General features: G+C 41.6%; 5 protein-coding genes across 5 annotated transcripts in view; 2 read left to right on the top strand and 3 right to left on the bottom strand.

The window, feature by feature from the left end:
• The window catches only part of bach2b (BACH transcriptional regulator 2b), a 79,483-nt gene extending 73,375 nt beyond the window's left edge, over positions 1-6,108 (top strand). The window contains exon 5 of the mRNA XM_071899251.2: positions 522-6,108. Within this exon, the coding sequence (XP_071755352.1) occupies positions 522-1,061 (540 nt within the window). The 3' untranslated portion in view covers positions 1,062-6,108. The remainder of the gene's footprint in view (positions 1-521) is intronic.
• Positions 6,109-7,411: 1,303 nt separating this feature from the next.
• gja10b (gap junction protein alpha 10 b) lies at positions 7,412-8,970 on the bottom strand. Its single transcript, XM_071899193.2, has 2 exons — positions 7,555-8,970; positions 7,412-7,450 (listed from the first exon to the last, which is right to left on the bottom strand). Exons 1-2 carry the CDS (start codon positions 8,968-8,970, stop codon positions 7,412-7,414), a joined length of 1,455 nt encoding a protein of 484 aa, XP_071755294.1.
• A 1,076-nt stretch (positions 8,971-10,046) lies between these two features.
• Positions 10,047-17,364, bottom strand: casp8ap2 (caspase 8 associated protein 2). Its single transcript, XM_071899230.2, has 4 exons — positions 15,166-17,364; positions 12,449-14,984; positions 12,136-12,235; positions 10,047-12,013 (listed from the first exon to the last, which is right to left on the bottom strand). The coding sequence occupies exons 1-4, from the start codon at positions 17,237-17,239 to the stop codon at positions 11,951-11,953; spliced, it is 4,773 nt and encodes a 1,590-aa protein (XP_071755331.2). The 5' UTR covers positions 17,240-17,364; the 3' UTR covers positions 10,047-11,950.
• A 1,839-nt stretch (positions 17,365-19,203) lies between these two features.
• Positions 19,204-21,742, bottom strand: LOC139911645 (CASP8-associated protein 2-like). Its single transcript, XM_078289771.1, has 6 exons — positions 21,673-21,742; positions 20,575-20,657; positions 20,020-20,094; positions 19,656-19,759; positions 19,435-19,509; positions 19,204-19,209 (listed from the first exon to the last, which is right to left on the bottom strand). The coding sequence occupies exons 2-6, from the start codon at positions 20,612-20,614 to the stop codon at positions 19,204-19,206; spliced, it is 300 nt and encodes a 99-aa protein (XP_078145897.1). The 5' UTR covers positions 20,615-20,657; positions 21,673-21,742.
• Positions 21,743-22,099: 357 nt separating this feature from the next.
• mdn1 (midasin AAA ATPase 1) overlaps positions 22,100-25,762 on the top strand; it is a 70,373-nt gene continuing 66,710 nt past the window's right edge. Inside the window, exons 1-9 of the mRNA XM_078289809.1 lie at positions 22,100-22,348; positions 22,661-22,887; positions 22,979-23,203; positions 23,925-24,032; positions 24,420-24,612; positions 24,731-24,940; positions 25,055-25,186; positions 25,398-25,501; positions 25,620-25,734. Of these exons, the coding sequence (XP_078145935.1) occupies positions 22,253-22,348; positions 22,661-22,887; positions 22,979-23,203; positions 23,925-24,032; positions 24,420-24,612; positions 24,731-24,940; positions 25,055-25,186; positions 25,398-25,501; positions 25,620-25,734 (1,410 nt within the window). The 5' untranslated portion in view covers positions 22,100-22,252. The remainder of the gene's footprint in view (positions 22,349-22,660; positions 22,888-22,978; positions 23,204-23,924; positions 24,033-24,419; positions 24,613-24,730; positions 24,941-25,054; positions 25,187-25,397; positions 25,502-25,619; positions 25,735-25,762) is intronic.

The following is a 25,762-nucleotide window of genomic DNA, read 5'->3' on the forward strand; positions in this document are numbered from 1 at the left end:
GTGGCTTGTAATTGACACAAATAATAAAGTACAATTTTTACATTTTTACAATAAAGCGTAAGCTAGCTAATTAGAGCAGAGATCCAACAGAAACATCTCATGAAGAGGTAATATGTCACGATGCAATATACTGTAATAATGATACTGCTTTATCACTTGCTTGAGAATGAGACGAGATGTTTTAGCCTTCGTAGCTGAAATGGAAATCAGGCACGTGAGGGACGAGATTGGCTTTAAACTCCAGTGGGTGGGGAGTTTTTGTTCCAGAACAGAGAGTACGGGCCAGAAAGTAGTAAAGATAAACCTGATGAAAGTCCTAGCACGGAAACGATGCTCTCAATAAATATGCTCTAATTGCAAAGTTCAGTAGCCAGTGTGCGGGAGCTTTTTCTTTCTTTAATTGTCAGCCTCCGGTCAAAAGCTCTACAGCTTGTTGTGCTATGGGACAATAAAAGTCTTATTTATTGCACCTTTAAGGCCAATCTTCCTTTGTGTGTGTGTGTGTGTGTGTGCACCTGCAGGTCTGTGAGAAGGAGAAGTTGCTGACGGAGAGAAACCAGCTGAAGGCTTGTATGGGCGAGCTGTGGGAGAACTTCTCCTGCCTGTCCCAGGAGGTGTGCCGGGACGTCCAGCTGAGCCCCGAGCAGGTCCAGTCTCTACACCACTACTGCCCCGTGCTGCGGCCCGCCAACTCCACTGCCAGCAACAACGCCGCCCCCGAGCCCGGCCTCCACCCCAACTCCAACCCCCGCCCCAACCCCAAGCCCATCCCCGCCACCACCACCACCACCAGCATCGACCTCACCACCCGCTCGGGCTCGGCCACCCCGGAGCCCGGCTTCCTCAGGTCGCCCGGCCCCTCGGAGAGCGAGCCCGACTCGGCCGTCAGGAACGGGGCGGACGGGCCGGTCAAAGATTTGGACGGCCAGGAAGCCGGCTTGTACATGGAGTCGGGGCTTTCCTTGGAAAAATCCAACCAGACAGTAACGGTCGATTTTTGCCAGGAGATGACTGACAAATGTACAACTGACGAGCAGCCAAGGAAGGACTGTACTAAGTAATGGTGGTTCTCTGTGTTGTTGTTCTTTTTGATGTTTTTTTTTTTTATTATTATTATTTAATTTGAGTTTTACTCTTCTGACAAACCCTTTCTTGGGGTTGTTGAGATGGTCAGCCTCTGCCAGTGTTCATTGAAAACAAGCTTTGTTTGTATTTATGTCTTTTTGTGCTGTCTTTTTTTAAAAAGGTTGACACTAAAGTTGTCTTAACAGCAGCAATACTGTTCTCCAGGTATTCTCCTCTTCCCATGACAGAGTGGGAGCTTCTCACCAAACCCTTACGATGGTGCTATACTCGCCCCGGCAGCAACCTCTACAGTGGAGACACTGTTCCTCATGTATGACAGTCTACTCACAACAGGGATGGGCAAAGATCACAACTCAAAGTCAAACCTCATCGGACCTAACAGCAGCTCTCTTTGTCTCTCTGTGTCTACCAATGGTATATAATCTCTTGTTTCTGCCTTTCTCTTCCACATTCTCTCATTTTCTCTTCTTTTTTCCCACTCTGTCTCTGTCTATCAAATCTTTTCTACCTCTTCCTCTCTCTCTCTCTCTCTCTCTCTCTCTGTCTTTCTCTTTCTCTCTGTGGTTTATCTCGCTATTTCTCAGTGGCCCTTGTCACAGCAATTCAAACTCAGGAAAATCTTCTGAATGTTCAACCTAATTCATGAAAATGAGAATACAGCTTCTGTACATGAGAAATTTTATGATGCAGCAAGACTGTAAAATGTTCATATGCAAAAATGTCTTCAGCGTCTCACATTTGTATTTCTGTACAGGAGAACTTTGTACAGGCTGTACCTAAACATTCCTCCTTTGCCTTCCTCAGCACTGAATTGAAAGTGAAAAAGAATGATTTTTTGCAGGCGGTTAAATGGCTATTTTCCCACTCATCAGCAATACCATTGTATTTGGATGTTGTAACGGTGACTTTCAAGTGCTTGTTTGGCAGAACGTAAAATGTATATAGTATGGAGCATGATGACTGTAACAGTGATATTGTACAGGTAGAGGCTTAGATGTTTCTTTTTCACCGGGGTTATGTCAAGCACCTTTTTGCTAAGGGAAAATATTTGCTTTGCTGTTTCCTGTCCTGCCTAACGGAATATTCCCCATCATGGTGGGTGTTCTTATACTCAGGAAATCAGCTCGATACACACGTAGACACACGCACACACATACAGACACACGCCTCAACATGTAAATGCACGCACATTCGGTAAAACACCTAAACATGATTTTTGAGCCCCATGCATGTAAAAAAAAAAAAAAAAAAGAAGAAATTTGACATTCATGAAGAGGACGTGTTTTTACCGTGCGGCTCCAGCCGCCGCCTCGCCACCTTTGACTCCTCTTTAAATGTGAAAAGAGTTCCGCCTTGTTGTTTTAGAGGAAATCTTATTTCTTATCAGTATTTAAAGATGCTAGTGTGTACACTCTCACAGACACGCTTTGAATTTCTTCAGTGTTGCTGTTTGATGTTCTTTTGACGTCTCATCGGAAAGCGTGGCCAACACCTCAAACCTGAGTGATAGATACTCCTGACTTTTTCAGATTCATCCTGAAAACAAAATCTATTGACAGAAAGATTTTAAGCAAATATTTGACCAGAATTTGAGCTTAATTCAGGCACTTTGTTTCTGGCTGCAGGCACCCAGAGCCAGTTAGCACTTCATCGAGGGTCTTCTTCTTAGTTTCAGAACCCTTAAAATCTGAGACTGGAGCACTTAATTTGGCACTACAGAAGAAAACATATTGTTGATGTAATTATATTGATAAACAGTAAAAAAAATATCTCTATGAAGAGCTTGTATCTGAAACATAAACAGGTCTTTTAACACAAAAAGGAAGCTAATGTTTTCGTATGAGAGTGTTCACATCTTATATTTGTATTTCTTTAGGAATTGAATAAGCTAATTCAGAATTCATTTGACGTGAAAGCAGTGTATGTGTTGTCAACATGATTGAGTAACAATCATATAAGATAGTAACATGTTTGCCCTAATTGTACATTTGTTTGGAACATCCTATTTTGTGATGTGCATGCATGCTGCCTATAGCTATAAGCCTAGTTAGTTTGTCTAGCTTATGTTTGCCTCGTAAGTTCTCTCTGGAACAGTCTGCTTTTAAAATGATATTTTAAATTTTCTATGTAAAAACAAATTGAATTATCTCCACCTTGATAGAGACGTGCTTCAGAGTACAAGCATATACGATAGAGAGCCATAATCAATGACAGAGTGAATTCAATTGGAATGTGAAGCTTTATTCATAGCTCTTTAAAGCCCCAATCCATAATTGTAGTCTGGCGCCCCCTGCTGAAACACTGTCACCTGGACACATTAGACTGAAGACTGGCTAACTGTGAGCTTTTGATACAGCGGTGACAGCTACACATAAGGGAATTTGTTCATACATTAATTTAAAACAAACATGAAAAAGTTTACCATGTACTTTAGAATTGTAAACCATGTATGTTGGATTGATAATGCTTGTAAAAATTGAGGTAAACAGACCTGTATTTTGACTTCTGATGAGTTCCACAAGCTTATTTTTACCCTCCTTTAAATCAGATTCCTGAAAAAATTATTTGAATATGTCTAAATTGTTTATGGCCAAATAAACCCTGGATTGGGGCTTTAAGGTTTGGATAAAATTGTGAAAAAAAACAACAACAACAACAGAAAACCCCATTGGATTTCCTCTTCCCCCCGATTGTTATCATTGTAAATTTTAGATCTAGTCCAAATGATGATCCGACATGTACAACTGTGTCTGTTATGAAGCTTAACACAGTAAGTTTAAGTGTATTTGATAATCCTGTCTTTAAAGTTTCTAAAGACTAGTCCCTCTTTCGTAGAACCTTACATAGTCTCACACACAAACCCAGACACCACACACACACACACACACACACACACACACACACACACACAAGTATACACACAGTGCATACCTTTTGGCACGGCCTGAGTACGGAGCAGTTGTGATTCTTTGTTAACTGGTGTGATTTCTTGTGTTTGTGAGGCCCTTTTTTTTCCCCCTATTTGCGCTCTTTTCATCCCTTGTATGCATTTTCACTTTCAAGTGGAGCAGTATTCACCGTTGTAGAGATTCGACCAGGTTCAAGCCAGGAAATTAAAGTGGAATGGTCTACATTACAGAAGTCTTTTTTTTTTTTTTTTTCTGCAAACATTATGCAACTCATAATCTATTGATGTACTTTTTTCTTATTTGCTTTGAAGTCAAATTTGGCAAGTCTGATGTTCCAGACTTATTAGGCTTTATTTTATCAAAGATTTTTTTGTCTGTTCAGTGGTTTGGGGGAAATATATGTGAATTCATTATGATCCCTGGGTATCTCTTTATCTCTTTTATCCCCTAATAATGCTACAATGATCGCAATCCAAGCTGTTCTCTGGATAGCGATGAGTGCATAGAATCATTTGTTTTGTGGGCCTACTGTATGCAACATTTTGTAATTATTCAACATTGTTAGTTCCACTTAACGAGCCCGTAGCTTCTTGTAAAGGCAAGACGAACAGATGAAGTGATGAAGCATATACCCTCCAGTCAAAACAAGCTTCTGTCCACACCTCTTAACCCTTCAACTCTCGCTGACTGTCGGGTCAGAGTCCAGTAACGGGCGTCCTCAGCAGCACCGGTCAGACGATTTCACGCCGTCTTCATCTCAATCACACCTAGAAAAAGTCTGGTTTACACCATGGAGACTATCATTTCCACACTCGTTCTCGTTCAACGTCTCAGGGTGCCAAGCATTTTACATTGCTCTCCATATCAGAGTCGGAAGCAGGTTTTTGTACACGTTGCTAGTTTGTTTGCTTACTAGTAAACTGTTTTTTTTTCTTGACTTGATTTGTTTGAGAGTCTGAAAAAAAGGTCACATAGACAACGATTTGTTAACATGGCTTACCTAAAAATCCTTGAACTGATAAACCAGTGATTATAAGCATTGAAAGCTCCTAAAATGAATTTGATTGATTTAATTGATCTTAGCATATGAGGAATCCTCCAGGTTACTTTGTTTTGTATAAGCCAAACACTTAAAAAGAAGGCCATATATTGGATTTTTGGTTATGGCCATTACAATGGATTGGTTTCAGTGAACAATTTTTGCTGTTGCTGTAACTCTGTGTAATTGAATGCTCTTACCTTTTTGCTGTGCATTTGTCTTGTTTAGTTTGACTGTTTTCTTTTTTGTTGCTGCTTCTCTGAAACAAACACTGGCTCTTCAACTCCAAAGGTTGTTCTAAAAGAATATGAACAAAACTTGCCTTTTTCACAGATTGCTCAACTTTATACTAATCTGGTATCCTGGTTGAATACGCAGGCTGAGATCATTGAGTAAAAGAATATGTTTACAAAAAGGTGTCATGTCGTGTTTGATCAATTTGCCATGTAAAATCGCTAGGTTCAATTGGACTGGTTATTGGTGTTTTGTAAAGAGACAAACGATGAGTTTCCTCACCTTGTCTTTAATCCAACTGTTGGGATGGTTCAGCATTACATGGATACAAGTGCACCTCCGATATTTGCCTTAGAACTTGCAGAGGCCATAGTTCACATTCAAGTGAAGTGAGTGTATGCAGGGGCCTGGCCCCCATCCCCGAGTCACCAGTGCGGACTTTCTCACACTTATCTACCTGTGAAATCCTTCATACCTCTCATAACTGGTCAATGACTGTATCAACAAACTGCATCAGGTGTTTTTCTACATGCTTTTTACACAGATTATATGGATTATTGTATTAGTAGATTTTGGTGCATCATTTTTAATGTAATAGCTCTTAAGCTTGTAGTCAAAGTTGTTTTTTTCTCTCATTTTTCTAGATGACTGTTTTGTGTTAATATTGTCAATTTGAAATAGCTGTTATTTGCTTATTCTCTACTAAGACTTCTTACCTTTATAATTTTTAAATGCTACATGACCCTAATGAATTAAAATGACTTAATAACCATTGTAAATACGGTATTGTGCAAACCCCATTTTCATTCATTTCAATTGCTAGTGTTATGTAAATGACTTTTTTGTCTAGACACCATTTCTGTTTATGAAATAAAGAAACATATCATGCATATCATGTTGTCATTTTGTGTGTTTTATGCAAAAATAATATCTCCTCTCATGACAAGATACTGATCATGAGTTTCCAGTTATAAAAACACAACTTTGTGCTTCATTAGTGTCAGTCCAGAATAAAACGTTGCCATATCTACTCAGTATATTCAAACAAAACAGTTCAGTCCCACTGAAGAGGGAAAAAAGTGTTTAATAGAAAAAGAAAAAACCTTCACATTCACAACAAAGCTAAAAATCTTCAAAGATATTCATAAACAGTGTCACTCTCAATGAAAAAAATAAACTTGAATTTAAAGAGCCCTTTTTTCTCCAGCTCGTTCTGTGATAAACTATCATCATTTGTCTAGAGAGCGCTCTGATCTTTTTTGTGGTTGCCCAGCCCACATTTTTTAATTATCATTTTTTTCTGTTAAATATCTTTTGCAACAGGCTTTTGGTCTCATTTTATGAGCAGTCCGACACGCTTTGAGCCGAATGGAATTTTGATTTATGTTCATTAACCCAACAACAACCCCTAACCCTATCCGGCAAGTAGCTTGCACACATTTAATATAAAAATAATTTGATGCTGCAGTTATTCTTTGAACAGAACATTAATAAAATTATAAAGAGCTTTTTGTGTCTGGATTTCACATCAACATAATTGTACTGAAGCTCTTCCTGCTTATGCCCAATACATTTGTCACTGTGAAAACAAACAATCGAGAGACAGGATGAAATTCGCTTTGCAATCAGGATCCCTGGGTCCCTTTACATTTCCCATAGCCTGCGGGTGTTTTCACACTTGGTCCGTTTCAGCCTCTCAAGTGGACCCAGTCCAATGACTCAGCAAGTTTTTGTGCATATGTGAACACCAATGAACTCAGACCCTCGTTTGTGGTCCGGTTTGTGGTCCGATTGATTCCCATTGAAAAGAGAGCCGAGTCCTCTTGTAAGTCCACATTATTGTGACCACAAAGAGGACTGAGTCAGCGAACAGTAAGCGAACCTGAAGAAGCAACAAGCGTAACGTGTTGTTCGCTCCTTTTCTAAACCTATTTTGCAAATGCTATGAGAAAAATAAAGATGTGAGTATATTGTCAGCAAAGTCTAACAGTGTGAGGTTGGATCATTTCTTTGCAAAGAGGACTGAGTTCATATGCAGCTGGTTCAATTTTGGTTCACTTAAAAAGGACTGAGCTGGGTTCCTTTAAAAAGAACTATATGTGAAAACACCCTATCTCTCTAGCTTGGTCCCAAAACTTTAGGTTTACTTTTTCATGATTGAAGACAGCTCCAGAATCATGCTCTGAAAGAGAGAAGAACGCAAAGCATCATGGTTACTGATCAAATCTTAAGACGCAAAGATATGATTCAAACGTGTCATTTTATGGGCCTGTTGCCCGTTCTCACCATGGACACTCTCCTCCCGCTGGCTGGAGGGGGCGGGGTCACGGGCGGGCTCTCCCCTTGGGCGAGCCGCTGGGCTTCGATGTCTAGTCCGCTCTGAGAACCGTCGCTGTCGGACAGACTGGCCAGCCTGCTCTCGGACAGCCCCCGGGACATGAAACTGGACTTTCTGGCTGTGGGATAGTGGCCACTCTCAGCAGAATCGCTCATGTCACTGAGCTCCTTACAGCCGCTGACTCTGCTCTGTTTCCTCTGCGGGTTCCTCAGGGCCGCCGGTAGCTCCGTGTGGCCGGTCATTAGCGGCGGCCGTGGCTGCGCCCCGCCGTACCGCGGCTGGCCGGAGCCGTGAGGGGCGTTGGACTCGTCGCTGCTGCATGAGTGCTTTCTGTTGTCCAGAGTGTAGCGCCGCTCCGCAGCCCCCAGCTGCGGCAGACCCGGCATGTCGCCTTGGCTCGGCAGGTACGTCTGCCTGGGCTGCTGCTCCGAGTTGTTGGGAGCATTGTTCTGATTCTGAGGGGCCGCCGGGGTCAAAGGGTACGCGTCCCCATGGCCGTCAGTCTGAGCTGAGCAGGCCACCTGTGTGAGCTGCATCATCCTCTGTGGCGATGAGTTGGTGAGCACACAAACCTGCTGCACCATCGAATTTTTCTTGGACCTGCACACGCTGTCGTCGTCTCCGTATATGTATCCGTACAAACTCTGCTTGATTTTCCTCACCCCCAGGTGGAATATCTCGAGGAGATTGAGGAACAAAGAAACCCCGGCGATAACCAGCATGAAAACCATGAAAATGTTCTTCTCCGTCGGCCTCGACACAAAGCAGTCGACACTGTTGGGGCACGGCAGCCTCTCACATTTGTACAAAGGAGACAGTCCAATGCCGTACAGAGCACACTGACCAATAATGAAACCCACCTCCACCACCGATCTGGTCAAGATATGGAACACATATGTACGCAGCAAGGAGCCTCTGAGCGGAGCTTTCCTTACCCGCCTCTGCTCATCTAGTTTCCTGAGCTCCCTCTCGATTCTCTTATGGTCCTCTTGGACGGGGTCGGTCCCCTCCAGCTCGGCTTTCAAAAAGGCTTTCTTCCGGTGCCTCTCCTTCTCGAGGGCCCTCAAACGGTACAACGCATGTCCCATATACACCAGAGACGGAGAAGACACGAAGATGATCTGTAAGACCCAGTAGCGGATGAGGGAGATGGGGAAAGCCTGGTCGTAGCAGACGTTCTTGCACCCAGGCTGCTCCGTGTTGCAAACGAACTCGCTCTGCTCGTCGTCCCACACGTCCTCCGCTGCCACGCCGAGAACAAGCATCCGGAAAATGAAGAGGATGGTGAGCCAGATCTTCCCCACGATGGTTGAATGAATGTGTACCTCTTCTAAGATACTCCCTAATAAATTCCAATCCCCCATCTTCTGTCACATAATTATTTGCTGTAAAATGAGAAGGAAAAACATGAGTAGTCAGTCATATCAGTTTGAAAAACAACAATGTGGTTGCTTTGATCAATGAGAAAGTCAAACATGCAGTAAAAAACAATCATTATTTGTCAAATACTTACATTTTTTCAGGATCTTTGTTCCTCTCGCCTCAGCTTAAAGCCATTATAAAAGAGCAGATTCACTTGTGGTGACATAGGGGCTCATTTGTCATCCATTACAGACAGATGAGACCCCAGTCTGTGCATTGCAACAGACACTATTTCAATGCTGCTGCAAACTAGGACTCAGAATGAACTGATTGATCTGTCACATGACACCACAATGCCCCGAGGTCAGTTTTACCCTGCAATTTTTAACAGGACACCACACTGGAAATGTTACCAATAGAGCCAACTGAGATGTCAATACACAGCCATGCACAATGTTTTGAACTTGCAAGTATTATTGCTTACAATATATTCTCCCCATGTTATCTCATGACAAACTTACACCGCAGATCTTCATGTGGAAGAACTGTGATTTTGTTGCTATGCCAATGACTGACAATTTAATCAAGTATCCATACTCTATTGCATGGTTATCTGAGTGTTGGGTGATCTTGGGCAGTGTATTTAATCTCTGACAATGAAATACCAGACATCCACCCCAAATCTGGTTCAGACTACACTCTTGTAACGCCTACAAGTTTGGTTTTGTCCTCCACCTCGTGTTGCAGAATGAAGGTCTGCTAGTTACAAATGTCACCCCTAGGCAGTGGCCTCAATTTCCATACTTTGTGCCCCACTTTATGAATATTTGTGTCATGGTGAATACAGTACACTGTACCACCTAACAAATGATCTTCCAGGGACAATTTGTACAGATATTATTTTGGGGCCCCGTCGTATCAAGTTTGTATTATACAAAACAACATTCAATAATCTTGCTACATTGTGAGTAATCAAGGATTAAGAACTAACACCAGAATAAATAAATAAAACTTTATTTTCAGTAAAGAAATATGTACAATATTCACAATGTTGAATTATTGCATTGCATTCTGTTTATAACCAGTGGGATAAGTAAACAGTCAAAAAAGGTGCCATTTAGGCCCGCAGATAAAATGTTTAATTTCTATTAACATATAGACATAAATGTATTATACATGAATTGGACATGTAAACATGTGGACACCACAACCTTCAAACACATCAGACCCCCCCTCCCCCCCAAGCCCCAACCCACCAGTAAAAAAAAAAGATCCAAATTATAGATTTCTCATAAAATGGTCAGTTTGTTATCTAGTCATAACTGTCAGTCCCACAGCTTTTACACTGCAAAAATGTCCCTCTAAACCAGTGATTCTCAACCTTTTTCATATCCAGGATCCTTAATTTAGTACACATATGAGCCGTGGACCCCCAGTTGATGAGATTTGGTCTCTCGAACCCAAATCTGAGAATATTTTTATTGTCAGATATGATTTTGTCCAGAATTCCATGACTGTCTGTATTGTAGGTAGAGAGATAACAGAGAAACTATGATCAAAATAGTCGTTCTTCTACATTCTCTAATTGTGCTAACTTCTTGTAAATGAAATTATGGTGTTTAACAAAGTTTAACAATTCGTCAATTTGCTGGGGACCCCCTCAAGGACCCCTGGTGGTCCCCGGACCCCACGTTGAGAACCACTGCTCTAAACAACTCATTTTGTCTTTCAGTCTTAAAATTGTTTTTTTTCTTAAAACAACAAACAATTCAGCAAATGGGGTGAAATACTTCAACTTGTTTCCAATGCAATGTTATTTTAGGAGATTTCTAGAAGCAAGTGTCAATATGTTAAAGCAAGGCAGAAAAAGGCACATCATTCCACTATCAAAAAAAAAAGTCACGTGCTTCATGGAAATTCTTGAAACAATGACAATTTTAAGACTAGATATAAAATTAAATGACTTGTTAAGATGGTCATATTTGCAGTGCATCATATTTGCGAAGGCCAAGAAAGGAAAACACGTACAGATTTTGCACAGAGAACAAGGACTTATGCATCATATGTGCAAAACAGCTGAAGACACAAATCCCCAGAAACTATACTGAATTTGTGATTGCAACAGTAATACTGATCTTGTATTAAAAAAAACACAAGTGCATCAAACATACACAACAATACTGGTAGGTGTTGATATGCTGTGTTGGATGTCGTTTTGCTTGTATTATTTAAAACTGTATTTAAAACACAAAGCCTTATGCAAATCATTAGCCCTTGGTGTGAGGTGAGTTCACCGCCCCATTACAACATAGTTCTGATCACAATTCACACATCATATTTGCTAAAAGCTAATGCATACTCCCAAAAAAAAAAAAAAATCAAAGTTTTTAGGGGGGAGGGGATAAGACCATTTGCAATTTCCGTCGAAGCAGTTTACTGTGTTGTTATCGTGGTGTGCTGCACACACACTTTTGTAATTTGTTTGCCTTCCTCCGGGCGAACACAACACCCATTACTTCTAGTAATTGGACATTTCACACCAACCATTCACATCCATGTCAGCCTGTCCTGTCAGCAGTGTTATGGGAGATCACTATTCTTGAAGTACGGCCATCTCAGTTGACTTTACAAATGTGTGACTGTTCAAACGGTACAAACAGAAGAACAGAATGACTATTTTTATTCTTCTGACAGATGACTTTCCTTAGAAGCACGAACCTTGCCTAAACCTGCTGTCCATCAGAAAAACATTTTCGCTGATGTCGGCAAGGGTTCAGTATCTTGCTGAAGGACACGTGGATCTCGATGGACACATTTGGCCATTGTGGGGGATCAAACCTGTCACTTTCTGTTTCTCTCTAATCACTAGGCCACCCTGCATCCAGATCTTCTTGCACCACCGAATGAATCACAGCCTACATACCTGTGTTGGTGCGATCTGTGTTTAAATGGCCTAATACAAGAACGCTAGCAGCAGCAGGGTCAGCTGTCCATCTTCTCCTGCTTCTTAAAAAGCTTCATGAGCTGGGTAAATCTGTCAGCAATCTGAAAAATGTGAAAATGGTTAATCGTCATTGTAAGCATATAACGCCCTGCCTGCCTGCATAGTCGGTAAGTAGTCTAATGCAAATCATGAGACAACAAAAACAAAAAGGTGATAGACATACCTGCGTTGATGGCTTGTTAAGCTTTTCTGACAAGGCAGAGAAAGTCTCACGCGAGGCACCTTTTGTTTTCAGGAAAAGAAGAATAGCTCGATCTTCATCTCTGAAAGAAGAAGCACAAAATAATCAATGATATGTTTCAGGGACCCCTTTTTTCCCCCATTTATTATTATACAATTGGCATTTGCACAGTCTTGTACTACTTACAATGTCTCGTTGTATTATTATCCTTTATCCTCTACAAATATGTACTTGAACCCGAGGCATTGAAACAGTGTGCATGTGTGTTGTAAATACTGGAATGTGAACTACTGACCTGGTCCATGCCATCACCACTTCGCCCTTTTTCCTGACGACATTCTTCGCAGACAGGCTGTTGGGGGACAGAGGTGCCACCGGGGATTTGGCTTTACTTTTCTCTTTCTTTGAGCTTCTTGTCCCTCTATCTTTAGGACTTTTTGAGACCGTCTCTTCCTTGCGTTTTTCTTCCTCCTTTCTGGACCGCTTTGTTTTGGATTTCTCTTGGTGCTTCTTCCGTTTTCTGCCCATCTTAGAATCCTTTTTGTTTTTCTCTGGTGTGCTGCTTACTTCCTCTGCAATGGTAAGACTTCTGTCAGATGCCGACAACTCCAGTTCATCTCCCGATGAGTCTGAAAGATGAGGCAACGGCACTTCACCGCTTTTCTTTGTTTCAGAGCTTTCAGCAAGGTTATGCAGACTGGTCTCTGAAGGAGGAGTTTTTGATGGACTGGTTTTTGAGGGACTGGTTATTTTCTGCGACTCGGAGATTTTCTGTGATGCATCAGACAAAAAAGGCTTTGAGGGACTTTCCCGGGATGACGCATCTTCTTCTCTGTGGCACTGGTCTTCTTCTGTTAGTGTTCGACTTAAGCTCTCATCAGCCGTGAGAGTGACATCTGCGCTGCTGGCTGCCTGGCGGATCTTCAGAATGAAATGATCATTGGACTTCTCCATCACCACTGCCTGCATGGGCAAGTGAGGCTTAAACTGAAATAACGGTGCGGCCGCTGCTTCCATGGTCACACTGCTGCTGGACCCACAGCTGGAGTTGTCGGTGTCGAGGGCGAGGTGAATGTCCTGCTCTGAAGCATCTTCCCCGTCTAGTAAAGCATCCTCACTGAAATGAGCACTAATGACACTGTCTGGAGTGGACATTATATCCATACTATGTGGCTGTAGGAAGCTGAGGTGACTGTCAGACTTGAGGGGTGACGGAATTGTGAGAGAAACAGCCAGATCCTCGGCAAGAATGGAATAGGATCTCTGTGAAACCAAACCGGACTGCAGCATTGTCCTAGTCTCAGATGGCACTTCTAATAAGCAACTTTCATCAAACAAGGCTGGATTCAGCGGGACCTGAACTTTGGACTGTGGAGAGGACATCTTGCGGGGTGAAATGCTAGACCATGTTGCGATAAGTTTTGAGGGAGAAGCAAATTTAGTTGGAGAAATAAATTTAGCCGGAGAAATAAATTTACTAGGAGTGGTAATGCTAATCAGACTTTCTCCAGTGAGAGCGTCCTTCCTTGGCGTGCTGATGGACCAGCCAGTGTTGTCTCCAGCAGTGGCACTGGTGTCTAGTAAGTCGGACCCTTGTAAGAGACACTTAAATATTTCTCCCATTTGGGAGTCTCTCACTAGGTTGAATGTTAAACTGGAAGCTTGCTGTTCTGTGAGTATTTCATAGTCAGCTCTGTCTTGAAATGAACCACCTTGAGAGAGAACCAAAGAAGCCTTATTACTTTTTTCTGGAGTTGATGGAATATTGTTGGGAGGAAAGACTTCGACCACAGTTTGTGTAATTGGGCAAACTGGTGGATTTGGCTCCAGATTCCCATCTTTTTCCATGTGGGTCATTCTGATATCTTTGCCTCTACTGCCAAGGCCCGTTTTGCAGGGAGCAACAAGACGAGGCTTGATTCTCTTCTGGCTGGTTTTAACAGGTTGCTTGTTCTTCTGTCGACACTGCAGCTTTGGGGAAATACTTATAGGAAGTGGCCTAGGTAATTTCTCATTTCCACTAGACATCTTGTCCCTAGCCTCTGTTCCTGCTAGTTTGCAAAAGCTTGTTAGCGTTGACTGAATGTCCTTGAACAAGAAGTCAAGTTGAACACCTACAAACTCCCACAATTTCTGCTTCAGATCAACTGCTTGCTGTTCAAAGATGCGGTTCACAATACCATTATTTGATACTTTGCTAAATACAGATTTTATCATTTTCTTGAGCTTGGCTTTCAGCTCTTCTATCTGATTGCATATTTGACCAAAACCAGCACCATCCACAAATGCCAAAAAAGACTCCTGGAAATTGTCCATCATGCCATAGAAGCTCTTCTTGGGGAAGCTTTTATGAAGCTTCATGTACTTTTTTCGGATCTGAGCGCGAACTGTGTTGAACGTTTCCATTACTTCTTCCATGGTGGAGAAAGAAGCTTTGGATGCTGTGGGGCAAACGGTTTTAAAACGATGTTTATTTGATGGACTTCCTGTAGATACAGCCACTGCTTCATTCATCTCTTTTGAAGCAACACACCTCTCTTCGGATATTCTTTTGGAAAACCTTGACGCCGACTTAGGACTTGGCTGATTTCTGACTGGTCTTGCTAATTTAGCCCTCTTGGCTGAAGGAATTGGAGAAACCGCGGTTGCTTCCTCACTTTCACTAAGAATTTCCCCTTCCTCCAGCTCATTGTCAGAGAGGCTTGAAGGAAGATCTGATGCCGTGTCCCCCATGTTTTGTGATTCATGTTTTACGGGAGAACCCGGATATTTGTTCTCTTTGTTCACATCCAACTTCATTGAATTGGCATCAACAGCTGTGCTGGAGAAATCTGCAAAGGGAGAGAATGTGTAATTTGAATAATAAATAAATAGTTTGGTGGCACACTTGAAATTGTACTGCTGAATTAATTTCATAATCCTTCAGCTGATTCAGTGAAGATATGGTAAGAAAAACATCTGTATAATATGCAAGATAAACATGACATAACGTAAATAGCTGGTACACCTTACCTTTTCGAAGGCTTTTGACATGAGTTGGCTTGTCATGACAATGCAGATGATTTCTCTTGATTAGCCGTATTGGGCTCCTAAGAGGGCTTATGGCATCAGGGATACTCTTCAGACTGCTCAGTGTGCGCATCATGGAGTCTTCATCATGAAGCAATGGCATGGAACTGGAAGGCTCAATATTACCCTCCTCTTTCTCTGTGTAGCACTTTCCAGGACTGAAGTTCTTCTTTGGTGTGAAAGAAAGAACACTTCTGTACTTGTCTGGCAGTGTCATTTCTTCTGTTGTACTGCTGACTTTGGACACCCCAATACAGCCAGTGGAAGAACTCGGCTCAGTTGCAACGCTGTTGACACCACTGACGTCTTCATTTGTCTGTGTTAAAACATAAATAGCTTCAGGCAAACTCAACCCTTCTTGTGGGAAAGCCTCCAGGCTTATTGTACTAGACACAGCTTCTGCATCTTTGGGACCATCTTGCATATTACAAGCATCTTTCTCGTGGGTGGAATCTGATGAAGCAGATGGACACAGCTGCTTCTGACAGCCCTCAGGTAGGTTGGAGGGTGAGATCTGCTGACTTTCTGGTTTGGCCTCTCCGGTAACATCTTCAGCAACAGGATTTCCCTGTGAAGCAACTGCATCTTCTTTGACTGCATCCACAGGGAGGCTTGTACGTACTGCAGTTCTAGGAGTTTCTACGCTTGAATCTAGCACACTGGGTTCAGGAATGGAAATAGATTCTTCAGTTTGATTTTCAGGGTTTGCTTTTTGTAAAGAATTTGAAGTGTCATTTTTTGAGATGCTTCCAGGCATGCCAGAGAGACAAGCTGTAGCCTCCAGATCTCCAGACTCAACTATTTTGCCGTCTGTATTGTCCACAGTATGTTTTGAAATGTCACTATCTGTTGCTGTGAGAAGAATACTCTCCGGTGATTTTGGTGTTAGATGCACAGTTACTTGATCATCTGTAGCCTCTGGGAGCTGACTACTTGCTGAGGTAGTTTGGACAGAATTGCCTTCAAGTTGCTCATCAGCCACAGTGGTTTCAGTATGGGTTTTGTCCTTTTCCTGGGCAACTTTTTCATCATCACATTTCCCATCTACAATTTCAGGACTTGGAGTTTTGGGGATATCAGAAGAGCACTTTACAACTTTGTCATCTGCAACATCATCCAACCTTATTTCTGATTGACTGCTGTCTATTTCATCTATGACGCACATATCTTCCATATCAGGCTGCTCACTGTCATCATTTGGTCCATTTTCAACTACCTTGTCCACTGGTGTGGATTCTTGTTGGCTAGCATCTATGGGCAACAGTGGCTTCTTAACTGGTGAAAGGGTCAGATTCAGTGTTTCCATGAAACACAGTTTCCTGTTTGGACTATTTTCCTCCACAGAGCTTTTCCCAGTAATATTTGGTTCTTCAGAGGATCTCTTTGAGGTCTCAATTGTCTTTTTCTCTCCATCTTTACTACTGACTTCCATTTTACCCTGGTTCCTTTCTTTTGATCTGTTTTTCTCACTTTCTCTGCTTCTGTCTGATGCGGTGCTTCCTTTATCTCCTCTCCTGGTCTCATCTTCACGTCTTCTCTCTTCTTTCCTCCGATGATCCCTTGAAGGACTACCCCCTCCCTTCCTTTTTGAGGACTCACTAGACTGCTCACTACGTTGATTTGAACAGGATTGTTTCCGGTCCTTTGAGTCCAAACTTTTTCTACAGTGTCCATCTCCAGTCTTGATTTTTCCAAGCTCTCGAGTTGTTTCTGAACTGTCTTTAGATGACTCTCTGGAGCCACGAACAGAAGTTGTACTATGTACAGAGTCCACTGCTGCAATTTTAGCTTTATCTTGCCTCCGCTCTCGACTTCTACCTTTTGTGTCATCAGAGAATCCTTTAGCACCACTACCAGAGGAAGCTGCACTATGTAAAAGCTCTGGTGGTGGGCTTTTAGCCCTCTCTGATCTGTGGTGCACCTCAACATTTGTGTAGTTTCTGCTTTTACATGACTTGTAGTCATATTTTCTTCCTGCTTCTTTCTCCGCTTTGTGAGACCTGTTTTTCTCAGACATTCCTTTCTCGTGATATTCTTTGTTGGGATCTGAACCAGATTTGTGTCTTCTATCTGTTGATTCAGATAGTTTTTGATATTTTTCGTCTCTGTGCTTGGATTGTTTGCATTTGTCCAACTCACTGTGTCCAGATGATGAATTGCTGCTGGATTTGATAACACATTTTGGGCGGACATTGGAGGTTGGTTTTGAAGCTTTTGTCTCAACACAAGAAGCATTGGGTTGATGGGTGGCACTATCGCTTTCTCTCCTGGAGGGCTGACGGGGATTCCTTTGAAGACGGTCCTCCCTGGGTGTTGAAGGCGGTAGAGGTTGTGCTGGAGAAGATGATGGTGGAGGAGGAGGAGGATCGGTTGGTGGTGGCGGTGGCGGAGGTGGCTTACTCGTGGAGCTACTTGAGGAGGTCCGCCTGGTTGAATCTGGATTCCGCAGACCATTTATCTGAGATCGATAATGAGGGTGACCTCTCCCTGACCTGAGGAGAACCATTTTAACAAGTGATTAATTAGTTAACATACACACAATCAGTACATGCAAGTCACTTTTCTACAGGTCACAGTAGCAAAGAAATCCCCAAATTAACTAGCCACTTATTAACCAGCTTTTTTCGAATACCTTCTTAAATTTTTTAGATTACCTGCCAATGTAGCTTGGAGAGACTCATTAGATGTAGCAAAAACTGGTTTTAAATTCACTCCCTGGATACAATTATTAACACAATGCAGATAAAAGTGCTGAAGATATAAGAGAAATGTCTTTCTGTTGCCATTATTAATCATGTACATGATTCTTTTTTTAAAACATTTCTACAACAAAATCTTACCCTTGGTTCAACCTCTGAATCTCCTCATCTTTGCGTATCACCTCCTGTCTAGCAGTTCTTAGAAGTGCAGAGATGTTCTTTTTGAGGCACTTGTTCTCAGTGTTCAACCCTGTGTTCTATAAAAGGAGAACAAACCATGTCAGTGTTTCCTGTAGAATTTTTGGTAGATGTGGGTTTGAGGGTAATTTTTGTTCTGATACCCAGGTTGGCTCCTTGGCCCATTCCAGGACCAGTTTCAGAGGGTGTCGCAGTTTAAGAGGTGTGTGAGTGCTTTATAGATGCTCAGGTGGAGGGGCAGAGTGAGCTATGTTGATGTTAAAAACTCCACCTTTTAACACCAATGTGCTGTGTTAACACAGTGTTACTGTAACAGAGAATCGCTGAACAAAATATTTAATTTATACCTATATTAACTTCGCCACTACAGTTAGGAAATCACCATCCTAGTTCCTGGTATGTGAATGTACCACGCACCAATGTAAAGCTGGCTTGTGAGACTACCGTACTGCCTGGTGTATGAGTGCACCCAGTATTTTCCTTATGCAGGGCTCTTAGGGCTCTGCATGGCTTAAAGAGCACATAGTGTAATTCCCCTAAGCACCACATTGCATAAAGTGTTATGCATGAACAAACAGATTAATAAACCAAAGAACACACAGAGCCTGGCCCTTATTAGGATATTTATATCATGGTATATGGACAATTGTGCTGTAATTGCAATTCTAATAGCTATTTTTTGGGTTGGCCGAGCCATAAGGCCAAACGAATGAAATTTCATTATATTTATATTTTTCTACCTGTGGGGGTCCACTGCAGCTAAATGAATCTGAAGGAAACATTGCATATAAAATCATGTCAATACTACATGGAGACAGAAATGATCTGCTTTCTCTGGTACTAAAAAAATTTCCCTAAGAGATTCTCAGAAAATATCAAACAAGTGCCAAAGGTCAACAAGTATTACAGTTAGATTAATTTCTAATGTGATTACAAATTCTGTTATTTTTAAGACACAGTTCCTACTCATTTTCCATTTCAACATTCTATACATTTTCCAGATCTTCATTTTTTGACCCAATTATTAGATTTTGGTTGTTAATTGCTGGCCAATATGACAATATGTCAGCTAAACGATATCACGCTACAGCTGAAGATAATTCCTCACAAAATAAACACGGGAAATGACAGTGGGTGTACAACTACTTAAAATGGGTCATCAGATGTGCATAAGGAGTGAAATACAATATATTTTCTGACTATTGTGCAATCCCCAACATTTCAAGACCTAGAAATGATCAACTTTATTTTCAATCCTTTTCCGGACCAGTGTAGAAACCCTATACATACCCTAGTTTAAATAAAATAAGCAAACCTGCGTCTCCATCTGCTGCAGTCTTCTGCGCAACTCTTCAATCTGATTTTGAGCTGCATGGAATCTTGTCTTCAACTGCAAACAAACAAAAAGAAAAAAAGGGAACGTGAGATTGACGTTGACGATTTTGGCAAAAGCCTCCATCAGATCATCTTGATTTGTGTATTATTAGTGTGAGGCAATTCACAGAGAAAGGAAGCACAGAGGACGTGACGACTGACCTCATTATAAGATGAATCTCTACTCTGCTGTTCCTCTGTGACAATTTCTTCATATAGATCCATTGATTCCGTGAGCCGAGGAGAAAGAAGGGCAGAGGGCTTCTCTACAATAAAACAAAATAAGACAATCAATAGAGATATGCTGATGACGGTGTCAGATATAAGGCCGAAAGAGGGAACACAATATGAAGAGCCCTGTGTAACATGTAAGAAATCAAAGCAGAGGGACTTCATCTTCTGCCCTTTTTCACACATAGAAAGAACTTAGAGCTCTATAATGGAGATAAACGGATTATCTCTGACATTTCATGTTCATGTTTTGTAAGTGGGATTTGAATTCTGAATTTATTAAAAGGACTTTTACCTGCAACATGGCTGGGACTGGTATCCAGCCCGGAATAGATATCCACAGAATCTTCATCGACAACAGGTGTCAACACTGTGGAAAGGCATATTAAAAATGTTAGACCTATATCATAACAACCTATATAGCCATAATCAACTTTTTCTTTACATTGTAAGAAAAGTTTAATTCTAAAATTATATATCCATTTTTAGAAGAAAATGAAATTATTCGTTCAGTACTTTATAAATATAATGATTCGAACCTCGAAAATGTCAGTAATTGGTAGGCAAATGTCTCCTCTTCAAATTTAATAATTTCAATGTTTTCAATGTTTAGTTTCATGTCAGCAGTCATTTTCTGAGAGTGGGAGATGTTTTTCCCCCGAATGATTCTCATTTTGGAATGAAACATTTCCTATAATCTTTCCTTGAAAACCATCACCACAGGAGTCATTGAAAGAGACATATACACTAAATATTAGACTGTATAATAGATTTATTACAAACCATAACAATTCCTTATGGGCCCACAAATAACACTAAACAAATGTAAATATAATAGCCTTATACTTACGACCATGAACATCATTGGTGTCATTGAACATCGTCTCCATTCTTCCAAATCTGTCTGTGGCTCAGGTTCTTTACAATGAGTACCTGATAACAACACCAAGAGCAAGTCGATAGTTATTGCCAGTCTATATATATATTTATAAACCAGATAATTTTTTACATGGGCTAAAGACTATCTTGAGGAAAAATACTTAGCTGACAGCTAGAAGGAAAACAAAATGACAGCTTAACCACATGATCACAATCAATCCTACAGTTAACAATCTATCTCTAAAAACTAGGTCAACATCAGAAACCAGCTGATATAATTAAGGTTGGTACAGCTAAGTGTTATTCTTTTTAGCAGGCAAACTGAAGCTAATCACTGCATTACACACCAAGGTTAATGTTGAGTGCCAGCTGGATTTTCCCCATTGTGATTCCCAAACAAAGAAGAAAGCAAAGAACAAAGCCATCAAGCAAAAGCAGAAAGAAAATGAAGCAGAAATGAAATGAAGCAGAAAGGAAAAAAAAAATCTTAAGTACATTGTTGTGTACTGTTGAATTTGAGTTTAATATTTCTGGCTGAATATTAGTTAAAATTGGAGTGAGTAGTAGTCCTTGCCCTATTATTTAACATGTATTTAACATTTACTGTGCTGACGTCCTATCCTACACTCTGTGGACCCTCACAGCTTTACTTTCTCCTAAAATGTGCACTTTAATCAAATGTTACCAAGGACATAGTGGAGGGTAAAACCAAATAAAGTCTGTTTACCCACATTTTTCAGGCGGACACACTCTATGGTGCAAATAGACAGATATACATCGCAGTAAGTAGTATCAAAATGACTTGAACTACAGAAGGATATGTTTTTTAAGGAGAAGAACATAAATAGATGTTTTTCTTAAAGTGTACTTGTTTCTACTTGCATTGGTGGTTGTCTGCCTTGATATAATCAGCTACCCGAGGTCATATTTACCCACCGTTATATTTGCCAGCAGCCTGTATCATGAAGCTAACCCAAGCCGAAAGAAAAGCTCGGGAAATTGGGATAAAAGCGTGATCTCTACGCATCGGTTAGCCGTCATTCATAAAAAGAAATTAGAGTTCACTTACCATCTGTTACTTGTTGTTTGTCCTCTCCTGGTGTTTACAACAGTAATGTCGCGCCAAGTCTTCATTGTACAGGAAGTAACGACATTTTCCCGCGGTCTGTCAGTGAAGAAAGCGTTGCAGCTGCCTGGTTTCCAAAAAAAAAAATACTCTTAAAAACAGTGCCAGAACCTAAAGGGAGTCAACAATCCCACGACTGGCTGACTTCTTCAACCCCTACTATTCACAAAAAATCTACTGACAACAACGAATGCGTGAAAAGCAGCAGTGTTTTAGTTTGCGAGAGCTAAAGTTGCTTCTTTCTCGGAGCGGTGCACTGTGCCACTGTCGCTGTTCGTTTGCGTCATCAGCGCGACGTCGGGAATCCAACCGACCCGGAAGGATTTGTGCTTTACTCACATGTGGACAGGATTTTAACACTACTGACGGGAACGTGCTTATGTGTTGTGATACAAACCAGACAGACAAGCAAGTGATGAACCCCACAATTTGGTTAACGAGCAGCAGATCATCATATTACTTTGCAGACCGCTCGAGCTTATTTTCGTGGTAGATCGCTCCTCCAGAAACGACAAATGATACGATGGAAAATTTAGAATTGAGCCTGTCATCATTGGGCACCATATCCAGACATATTGACAAAAGTCACAACGAACTAAGCCAATATTTGGCCAAACAGGTAAGATATATTTCTTTCTGACTTGTTAGGAACAGAATATTGTGTTTAGAGTTGTTTCTTTTCACACTGTGAATCAAACCGCGTCCTGTACTGAGTATGCAAATTCCTCCTCCTCAAATACTGATATTGTCTATATAGAAATTTAACTATAGAAGTATGCTAATGCATATTGTCTCATTAAATGCATATCGCAGTGTTGCTAACCTCTAGGGCGGGAATATTGTGAAGAAATTGCTTTGATTTATGTCTGGCTTCTATGTGAATCAATCAATATTTCAATTGGGACCTGTTTGACATGTGATCTCTCCTCAGATATGGAGCCAGCAGGACAGGCAGTGTATTCTGGGATGTTTAGCTCAGCTACTGTTGGAGAAGGATTATACTTTGTTGATTGCCCGACACCTCCGACCCCTCGTTCTGGACCTGCTGGAGAGGAATGCAGAGAGGGTCAAATCCGCTGCCAGGATCAACCATGATCTCCATGAGCGCTTGTGTGTGGCGCTCAGCAAACTGCTGGGCATCAGTCCTGATGCACAGGCGTAAGTGGACCCTCTCCTCCTCACACTGAACATGTGAAACACCCCTCCACTCTGCCCTGACCAATCTGACACTCCTCTCCTCTCCCTTCAGGTTTGCTGCGAGGTACTTCAACGATGCCCCGCCGGTGTTCCAGAGGCTCTTCTTCACCAGTGAAGAGTCCTCTTCAGTCCAGTACGGACCCAGGAGGATGAAGCTGCGCGACCTCATGGGTGCCACCCTGCGCTTCCTCCAGAGTGACTGTGCCAAGTTTCGGGTGCTGTGGGACTGGAGTCCCTGCGTGTCACAGCTGCTCACCAGTGACGTCATGGTTCGAGGGTGCGTATCTGCTTCCTGTTTAGAGCTGTAGAGGCGCTGCAGTCGTGCCACAAATCTCCTAGAAACCACATCATGGAGGTCCACTGGAGGACGGGCTGTGTGCAGTATAATCACTAAATATATAACAACCAAGCAAGAAAAAGAGATTTTTGATTGTAGTAGGTATAGATCAATTCAGTAGTTTTATAAGTTAAAGTGAACAGTCTCATAATGTGGATTTGTCTCTAAATTTCTAATTTGTCTTCTGGTCCTAGTTTTACTCCAAAGTTCGACTTTGACTTTTGAGAAGAATCAGCTCAGCTAACCTAAACAAACAGTTGGTTTTTAGTTTTGGTAGCTAGCTAACTAGCCAGCAGGCTAAATTTAGCAAAGCAACTTATATTAATGTTAACATGCGTCAACTAGCCACTAATAACATTAGCTTCTACTAGATATGTTAGCTAGTGCGCAAATCAGATGTGTTAACTACAACACAGTGATGTTAGCTAACCAGATACTATGGTTAGCTAGCTAACAAGCTGACATTATCTAAACACTAAATCAATCAGATGTATCAGTGGGGAAATGATCTTGGTGAGATTACACTGAGTTATTCATTTTGCTGTTACAACAGTGTAATTACTATTGTGTATCTTTGCTACAGCTTGTTATAAAAATAAGGGCTTGTGCTTTCTGCTTGTGCGGTCAACAGATGAAAACATTCTCCCACTGTGTCCAACAGGTACACTGCCCACTGCTTAGCGATGGTCTCTCACATGACTGATAATCAGAAAACCATCTTTCTGAGAAAGGTGCTGACAAGTGATGAGATCCTGCACATGAAAATAAAGTATGTATTCTTTTGATTATGCATTGTCATAGTTAGGGCTGAGTATTGTGGAAAATGTTCAATACCAATGCCACTTTCGACACTTGAGAGTCAACAATGGCTCTAAAACAATACTTTTTTCAGTACTGTTGTTTGTTTAATGAATGCACATTTCACTATGTGATTGAGTGCCTTTTTTGTTTGATATTTCTCAATGCCATCTTCTTTTTTTGAATCCATTTGGAGCATTGGATAACACTCAATTCATTTACTCAATTCCCATAAACTAGAAGATAATTGGAGTCCTCATTGTGGGAAAACAACATTTTGAAGACTTGTGATACCTTTTGATATATTTTGATACTTCCCAGGTTGCATGTCGTGACTTTTGCTTTGATGTGCATTCAGGGCTTTGGAAGAAACCCAGCAGCTGGAGGTAGAGAAGGCCCTGGTCTTAGCCAATCAGGGCTCTGTGATGTGGCGCCAGGAGAAAGCGAACAAGTTTACCAGGGGCCAGGTAGTTTCGGAGGACCTGTCCCAGAATGTGGTGGCAGTCTGCGGCGTGGTACTACCCAGGATAGTACCCAGACAGGCAGAACAGGTAAATACAGTTTCATTTGTCACATTGAATGGTGAATTGGACAGTCCCAGCATGATACAGATCTCCGCTTTTGTTTCTGATTTTTAGGTGTGGTCCTAACGTTGTATTTTCTCTGTAGGTGAACCAAAAGGATCTGGTGCTGGTGGACTCGACCTGCCGCAATCTGAGGAGACTGGCGCTGGCTGTGGCTTCCCAGAAGGCCGTTCTCATCGAGGGGCCAATTGGATGCGGCAAAACTGCCCTGGTTGAGTTCATGGCTGCTGTCACCGGACATACGAAAGCTACAGAGATTCTCAAGATCCAGCTTGGGGATCAAACTGACAGCAAGGTGAGAGAGCTTTGAATCAATCTGAACTACAGTATGTTAATGCAGACCGAATCAAGGGATGAAGATAAGATAACTAAGATGCAATGAATTCACTGATAATTTGTGATTTCACAGATGCTGCTAGGAATGTACCGCTGTACAGATATACCGGGGAAGTTTGTGTGGCAGCCAGGAACGCTGACACAAGCTGTTTCTACAGGCCAGTGGATCCTCTTGGAAGACATTGACCATGCACCTCTGGATGTGGTCAGTATTTACATTGTTGAATCAGTGTATTTCAGTCTCTTTACTATGTATAAACCCTAACCTGGACCTGTTCCATTAGAAACTTTGAATGGACTTTCACTAAACAATGTCATCTAATCTATAAATAAAACTAGGACTATCTCAATGTTAGACCTACTTCTTGTTATTACATTATTGCCACAACTAGATGAGTGTGTTCTTGTTTTTTTAGATTTCTGTACTCCTGCCTTTGATGGAGAATAAAAAGTTGATGATTCCAGGACGGGAGGATTGCATTGATGTCGCTCCTGGATTTCAGTTCTTTGCAACAAGAAGGTAAGAATATCATTAGACTCTGAATGTATCTCTGCCTGTATGTGTGTGTGTGTGTGTGTGACTGCAGCATGGCTTCCTCAGTTCTACACTGACAGTAAGTCATGTTTGTGTGTTGCAGGATGTACTACAGTGGTGGCAGCTGGTACAGGCCACAGAGCTCTCATGCCGCTCTGTTGGACAAATACTGGACCAAGCTGCAAATGGGCAACATGACACGAGAAGAGCTGAAGAAGGTGAGCGAGGAGGAATCGAAATGTGAAA

The sequence above is a fragment of the Centroberyx gerrardi genome, chromosome 18 (assembly GCF_048128805.1).
Source record: "Centroberyx gerrardi isolate f3 chromosome 18, fCenGer3.hap1.cur.20231027, whole genome shotgun sequence".
Lineage (NCBI taxonomy): Eukaryota > Metazoa > Chordata > Actinopteri > Beryciformes > Berycidae > Centroberyx > Centroberyx gerrardi.

What these genes read in the sequence shown, in the direction of transcription:
- LOC139911645 (XM_078289771.1), bottom strand. Translation starts at nt 20,614, where the DNA reads ATGGAGACGATGTTCAATGACACCAATGATGTTCATGGTC. An exon ending in CACCAATGATGTTCATGGTC is followed by an intron (nt 20,095 to 20,574) that starts GTAAGTATAAGG and finishes GCCTTTCCACAG; the next exon opens with TGTTGACACCTGTTGTCGAT. An exon ending in GAGATTCATCTTATAATGAG is followed by an intron (nt 19,510 to 19,655) that starts GTCAGTCGTCAC and finishes GTTTGTTTGCAG; the next exon opens with TTGAAGACAAGATTCCATGC.
- gja10b (XM_071899193.2), bottom strand. Translation starts at nt 8,970, where the DNA reads ATGGGGGATTGGAATTTATTAGGGAGTATCTTAGAAGAGGTACACATT. An exon ending in GCGGGAGGAGAGTGTCCATG is followed by an intron (nt 7,451 to 7,554) that starts GTGAGAACGGGC and finishes TCTCTCTTTCAG; the next exon opens with AGCATGATTCTGGAGCTGTC.
- casp8ap2 (XM_071899230.2), bottom strand. Translation starts at nt 17,239, where the DNA reads ATGTCTGAGAAAAACAGGTCTCACAAAGCGGAGAAAGAAGCAGGAAGA. An exon ending in TGTCAAAAGCCTTCGAAAAG is followed by an intron (nt 14,985 to 15,165) that starts GTAAGGTGTACC and finishes CTCCCTTTGCAG; the next exon opens with ATTTCTCCAGCACAGCTGTT. An exon ending in GTGGTGATGGCATGGACCAG is followed by an intron (nt 12,236 to 12,448) that starts GTCAGTAGTTCA and finishes TTCTTCTTTCAG; the next exon opens with AGATGAAGATCGAGCTATTC.